The sequence below is a fragment of the Parus major genome, chromosome 4, assembly GCF_001522545.3.
Source record: "Parus major isolate Abel chromosome 4, Parus_major1.1, whole genome shotgun sequence".
NCBI classification, from domain to species: domain Eukaryota; kingdom Metazoa; phylum Chordata; class Aves; order Passeriformes; family Paridae; genus Parus; species Parus major.
Genome location: NC_031771.1, coordinates 67612291 through 67619535, shown reverse-complemented (window position 1 = coordinate 67619535; position 7245 = coordinate 67612291). Strand labels below are relative to the sequence as shown.

The 7245-nt window shown below is 50.0% G+C and overlaps 1 protein-coding gene across 1 annotated transcript in view; it reads left to right on the top strand.

The window, feature by feature from the left end:
* DYSF (dysferlin) overlaps positions 1-7245 on the top strand; it is a 72131-nt gene that overhangs the window by 59190 nt on the left and 5696 nt on the right. Inside the window, exon 51 of the mRNA XM_033513903.1 lies at positions 392-533. Coding sequence (XP_033369794.1) covers positions 392-533 — 142 coding nt within the window. The remainder of the gene's footprint in view (positions 1-391; positions 534-7245) is intronic.

The window sequence follows — 7245 nt, the reverse complement described above, 5'->3', positions numbered from 1 at the left end:
TTGGCAAGGAATTCCTGCCTGGGATTCTGCAATTCCCAGATTTCCTCCGGCTGCCCCTGGATCCCTGGGAATGCCCAAGGAAAGGTTGGACATTGGGATTGGATCCACCTGGGATCCTGGGAGCTGTCCCTGCCCATGGAATGGGATGAGCTTTCAGATCCCTTCCCACCAAAACCATTCCACGATTCCATAATCCTGGACTTCCTACCCCCAGACAGAATTCCCAACTCTGGGACTGCTGCATTCCCTCTCCCACCTCCAGGTTTTCCCCATCCCCAGCTGCCACCGGCATCTGGAATATTCCATTTCCATTGGATCTTGTGACGTTGAGCGAGATCCCAAATCCTTGCCATGATCCCGGTTTTCCACGGGCTCCGTTTCTCCCTGGCAGGTGGCTGGTGGGACATGAGGAGAACAAGCAGAAGACGGACGTCCACTACAGATCCATGGGAGGAGAAGGGAATTTCAACTGGAGATTCATCTTTCCCTTCGATTATCTCCCAGCGGAGCAGATGTGCCACGTGGCCAAGAAGGTGAGAGGTCCTGGATGGAATTTTGGCATCCCGGTGGGAATTCTGGGGTGGAACAGGAATTTTAGACCTTCACAAGCAGAGCCATGCAAAGCTCGGCTTTTCTGTGGTGTTGACGGCGAAATTTTGGGAATTTAGTTTGAAAATCAGTGTTTGGAAATGAAATGGGGTTGGGGATATAGAGGGTGGGGTTTTTTTTTGGAGAGACAGATTCCTCTGGGAAAGATTTGGAGCAGGAAAAACATTGGAAGAAGTGTCCAAATGCTCTTGGACAATGGGGATATTCCAAAGCTGGAGATGGCGATTCCATGGTGATGGTTTGGTGGGAATCTCTGCTTTCCGGCATGGAATAACGGGAGTCGTGCCGTGCAAAAACTTCCCGGAAAAGGCTAAAAATCAGGAAAGGAAGGAGCTGCCTGCAAATTCCTGAGGGGAACATGGATTGGGATATGCCACTGGAAGAAAATCTTTGGATTCAGGGAGAGGATTGGATTGGAAGTTGAAGGGGATGAGGTTTTTTGGATGGGATTTTGATCCCCTCGTTCCTCGGGCTGCTCCTTGGATCAGCTCATGGGAATTGCACGGATGGAAGGAAACGGGAATGGATTTGGGATGGGTGCATGGAATAACTCAAAGGAAAATTGGATGGGAATGATGGGAATTTGGGAAAATTGGGCACCAAGCAATCGAGGAGATCCATTAGTTTATATTTCCTTCACCTGGAGATCAAAAGGAATTATCCAAGGGAAGATTCCCTATCCATGACAGGGGATGGAACTGGATCATCTTTAAGGTCCCTTCCAACCCAAACCATTCCATGATCCCCTGATTTTTGGCTCTTTGTGGGCTGTGGGCAACAGGGAAAATCCAGGCACCTCCCTGGCGCCTCCAAGTCCTTCATTCACCTCATTCCAAGCCTTCATCCCTTGAGGATGCTCGGATTTGGGACACCAGCAGGAATTTCCTCATGGGAACGGCGGTCAGGCCTTGGAATTGCCCAGGGAGGTTTGGAGTCCCTATCCCTGGAAATATCCAAGGAATTCCTGGATGTGGCCCACAGTGTCAAGCTGGGGATCGATCTCAGGTTGCACTTGACCATCCTGGAAGATTTTCCAAGCTCAACAATTCCATGATTCCTACTCCCTGCTTTAAGCTCAGCCTCAGAATTCACGGAATATGAGGTGCCCAAAGATTCCCTCTTGTGATGGGATCATCCCTGGGATCCCCAAAACCCACCCGGATCCCCATCCCCATCTCATTTTCCACGGAACCAGTGCCTCGGCTGGGAAGATACCGAGCGAATCCCCCATCCCAGACAATTCCCAGCTTCCAAAATCCCTTTCCGTGCAGTTCCAACAACCGACAGAATTCCAGCTGGGAGCGTTTCACGCTTCATATCCAACAAATCCCAAGTACAGGGTGTACTACATCCAATTATCCCGCTTGGAAAAAGCCAAGACCCCATCCATAAACCCTTTTAAGCAAATCCATCCCGCTGTGCCGATCTGGAATCTTTTCCCACCACGTGGCTTCCAGCGCTGGATCCGAAAATAAACACCTTGTAAAAGCTCTCTGTAAAGGCCGGAATAATGAAGGAAAAGCCGGCTGGAGCATTCCAGCTCCGGGAATTTTTTGATCTCGCCATGTGCTGTTTGAACTCCGGCTCGGTTCCTGCGGCCGTAAAAAATCCCGGCTGGAAAGGCGGGCGCTGGAAGGTGGAATTTCAATCAAAAGTCGGGAGCAACTGTGGGGAATTGGGAGCTGCTCAAAACCACCTGTGCCCAACCGGGAGGGAGGGAGAGACGGAGAGAGTTTTCCAATGGTTTTCCTTTGTTTTCTCCGTGCTGGAGCTCCCAGGAGCGTGGCCAGGTGGATTAGGAATCATGGAATTGTGGAATGGTTTGGGTAGAAAGGGAGCTGAAATCTCATCCAGGGATAAATTCTACCATCACAGCTGGATCCAACCTGGCCTTGGGCATTCCCAGGGATCCAGGGGCAGCCGGAGGAAATCTGGGAATTGCAGAATCCCAGGCAGGAATTCCTTGCCAAGATCCCAGCCCAATCTCCCCTTTCCCAGTGGAAGCCATTCCCTGGCTCCTGTCATTCCAGGCCCTCTCCAGCTCTCCTGGAGCCCCTGCAGGCCCTGGAAAAGACTCTGACTTTTCACTGGATCCTTCTCCAATTCCAGGAATCCCAGCTCTCCCTGCCTTTCCCACAGCAGAGCTGCTCCCTCCCTCTGGATCATCCTGGTGCCTCTTCTGGATCACTCCAAGAGCTCCGTGTCCGTCCCCTGATGGGAATTCCAGAACTGGAATTCCTGTAGGTGATGGCTCCGTGACTCATCCCAACCCAGGCTGGATAACCCCTGGATAAGAGGGTGTCCATGTTATTTTGTTCTGATGGGAATGGTTGGGAGCCTGGAAAATCCAGGGAAAAGCAGGGAAAATCCAAGGAAAACCCAGGTGCCACTCTTATTCCTCCTTTCCTCAACCTTCCAACCACTTCCAGATGGTTTTCCATAACTTTCCTGGTTGGATTAATGTTACAAAGATTTTTCTTCTCAGTCTGAGGATTCCCCCCAATCCGAGTTTCTAAAATATTTCCATGGAAAAGAAATATTCCCATCTTTAGGACAGCTGTTCTGAAAACATGGGAACACATTTTTCAAGCTTTTCTCAGCATTCCTTTGGAATCTCCATCCTTTTTCCTGCTTTTTTTTGGTGCCATCTTTCTCTTCCAGCCCTGGAAAGAGAAGATATATTCCAAATATTTTCCCCCTGGAAAAGTCAATCCGTGTTGGCTGCACGGGAGGAGCACATTCCCGGGTTTTGGAGTTCTGTAGGAAAACAGTTTCTGGGATGGAAAACAAGAAAATCATGGAATGATTTAGGATGGAAAAGCCCTCGAAGATCACCAGCTCTGCCAAGGCCACCACTGTCCCCAAGCGCCACATCCCGAGGGATTTTAAATCATTCCAGGGTGGACATTCCATCATTTCTTCCAGGGGTGGACATTCCATCATTTCCCTGGGCAGCCTCTGCATGGCTGGAAAACCTTTTCCGTGAAGGAATTTTCCCAAAATTCCAACCAAAACTGGAAGTTTAAAGTTTGGATTCCTGGTCTAAGCCTGTTACTGGATAGGTTGTGGAACAACCGGACAATCCGAGGTCATCTGGATGTGGATCCCATTTTCCCAGGCATCCACTCAGGGAAGAGCTCGGCTCCTGCATCCCGCAGGTGCCGTGGGGTGGAAAACGCATGGAATTGGTTTTGGAATATTCAGCTTCCCGTGCCAGTTCTGGATCTGGGAAGTTCTTTAGGGCAGGAAAGGGTTTTCATGGAATGTTGGAGCTAACGGCGTCTCCATGGTTGTGCCGTGGCCAGTTCTGGGATTTTTATGGACATGGAGGGGCTGGAGCGTGACCAGGGAAGGGAATGGAGCTGGGAATGGGCTGGAGCACCAGGAAAAGCTGAGGGAGCTGGGAAAGGGAGAAAAGGAGGATCCAGAGGGACCTTCTGGCTCTGCACAACTCCCTGGAATGTTGGAACCTGGTGGGATTGGGATCTGATCCCAGGGAATATTAGGAAAAGAGGGAACGGCCTCAGGCTGTGCCAGGATCAGCTCAGGCTGGACAGCAGCAGGAATTTCCTCATGGAAAAGGCGGTCAGGGATTGGAAGCGCCCAGGGAGGTTTGGAATCCTCATCCCTTGGAGATGTCCAAGGAATTCCTGGATGTGGCTTTGAGTGCCAAGGTGGGAACCGGGCACAGCTCGGACTCGATGATCCTGGAGTATTTTCCAACCTCAGGGATTCCGTGACATCCGATGGGAATCTCCTGCATGTCCAGAACTCCCAAATTCCTGCAGGACGAGGCTGAAATGGGAATTTCCGGAAGCAGATTTCTTCTCCTTCCCAAAAATCAGATTTCCTCCACTGTATTCTGGAGCACATTCAGAATCCGGGAGAAATGCAGCCCTGTCAACACTTTTCCGGGAATTGGAGCCCGTCTTTTCCCTGCCTTCCCTGCTGCTTTATCCACAAAAATCCATAAAATATCCCAGAGCCTTCCCTCGCTTGGAAAACAAACCCTCCAAACAATAATTCCATCCTTTTTTCCCCACGGCTTGGCCGAGGCCGGGATATAAATTTCGCGCTCCGGGTTGTTTTTATAGGGAATGCTCGGAGCTCGATTTAATCACGGAAGAGAATTTCCCGCTGCCTTGGAAGGGACCCATAAACTTTGCTTGGCATCGAATTCCCCCTTCCCAATTCCCTGTTCCTTTTCCTGCTTTTCCAACGGAGTTCTGGGTGTTCCCAGCTTGACAGGGCTCAGAGCAGGGAGGTTTTGTCTCCGGACAAATGATGTTTTATGGTGTTTTTCCATGAAAAAAAAAAGGGATTTGGAGAGATGGAGGATTGAATTCCCACCTGGAAAGGGTCAAGCTATCCCTGGAATGCCGGGATGTTGGGATTGGGATGCAGAGGGTGCAGAGCCAAGGTTTTGTTCCCTTTTTCCTTGGATGTTGCAGTGGGAAGGAGGGAAGGTGGAATCCCGAAGTCTGCTGGGTTTGCCAGCAGTTCCATGGAATCATGGAATGGTTTGGGATGGGAAGGACCTCAAAGCCCATCCAGGGAAACATTCCACGATTCCAGGTGGATCCAAGCCTCGTCCAGCCTGGCCTTGGACACTTCCAGGGATGGGACAACCACGGCTTCTCAGGGAATTCCATCCCATCTCCTCCCCAGCCTGGAATTCCTTCCCAATATCCCATCCTTCAGATTCGTTATCCCGAGGGACACGGATCTGTTTGGGAAAGGCGGGAGATGATCCCAGGTGTGAGGTTTGCTTCAAGTTCAGCTTCACATGGATGGGATGGAGCAAGGAGAAATTCCAACGAACCCTTGGGAAGCTGCATCAACCTGGAAGGGAGCGTGGGATGTGCCCGGAGCGTGGACAAATCCCTGGAATGTGGGAGTGATGGCATGGACCTCTGAGCCAGGAATTCACTGGGGAGAAGAGGACACGGAGCTCATGGAAGTTTCCTTTCCAGAGAATATTCCAGCCTGGAAATGAGATGTTCTTGAAGGTCCCTTCCAGCCCAAACCAGCCCGGAATTCCATGTAATTCCCCCTTTTCCAAGCTTAGAAGCGCACCTGGATTTCTCCAGGAAGGGACAATCCAAAGGAGGTGGTCACCTTGGCTCTTCCAGCACCTGGGAATTTTCCAGCCCCTCCTGAGGTCATCACAGCTTTCTTATCCATGGATCCATGGCTCCCGTGTCCCTGTGGATCCCTTCTTTTCCCACTTTCTGGGAGAGGGAAGAATTGCCATCAACTCTTCCCCATTTTTTTGGCAGTTTTAATTCAAAACAGCTGGAAAAGCTGGGAAAAAAAAATCCCCCTGGATAAACATCCATCCCAACCCACTGCAACCAGCAGAGGGGAGAGAGGGAATTTTCCACGGAGTTCACTTGAGATTTCTGGATTATCCAATATCTCAAATGCATCCGTAAAATGCTCCAGTGCAAAATTCCTGGCACGTTTTCCCAAAAGCGGGCAGGGAACGGAGCGAAATTGAAATGGAACCATCCAGGGGGATCTCTTAAAAATGAATCCAATGGGATCGGAGTGCCCGCGGGCTCCCAGCTGGAATATTTATGTTCCGATGGAATGCGACACCTTTTTCCTCCTTTTTTTTTTTTAATAATTTAATATCGGATGAAATAACGAATCCGAGTCTTGGGGTGAATTTATGGAGCGAGGGATGAATAATGCTGGAGTTTCCTGGTTTTAATTAAATCCTGGGATTTCTGACACTTCCAGGAGGAATTGCCACCGGGACAACCTCGGAGGGGCGTCAGGAATCCTGCTGGGATTTTCCTGCTCTTTGCTGGAGCCAGGAATAACAATCCCAACTATCCCTGGGCTTTGGGAGAGATTTTGTCTTTCTCCTTTATCCCAACATTTCTTTTTGGACATCAGCAGGAATTTCCTCATGGAAAGGGTGGTCAGGGATTGGAAGCCTCCAGGGAGATTTGGAATCCCCATCCCTGAAGGTGTCCAAGGAATTCTCGGATGCTGAGGTGGGGATTGGGCACAGCTTGGATTCGCTGATCCTGGAGGACTTTTCCAACCTCTGGGATTCTGGAATTCTCAGTCCTAACTCCCAGGCATCCCGACAGTGGTGTTTGGATCCCTGTTGGAAAAAAGTCCTGGTTTCACGCACGGAAATAGGGAAGCGGATGCCGCTTCCCAGGCACTGGATATTCCTTACTCTGGGGTGCAGAACTGATGGATGAAATCTCCATTTTCCAATGGAATTCCCACACTTGGAAGTGCAGGAATGAGGATCAGGTGCTGTTGGGAATTCCCTTCCCAGGCCCCAAACTGGGATGTGGATCCAGAACTCCTGGAGGAAAACCTGGAATGCTGGGAGAGCTGGAAAATCCTTTGATTTCCAGCATTTCCGTTTCATTTTTTCTTGGGATTTGGGATTTTTGGGGGTCCTAAAATGGGATGTGGATCCCTAAATCCTGGAGGAAAAGCTGGAAAAGGTGGAAAATCTTTTGATTTCCAGAATTTCCGTTTCATTTTCTGTTGGGATTTGGGATTTTGGGAGGGGCTTTCTGGTTGGGATTTTTCCTTTAATGCGGGAATGTCAAGATCCCAAATCCATCCCAAGCTCCATCAGCGCTCCCAAAAAACCTTTTCCAG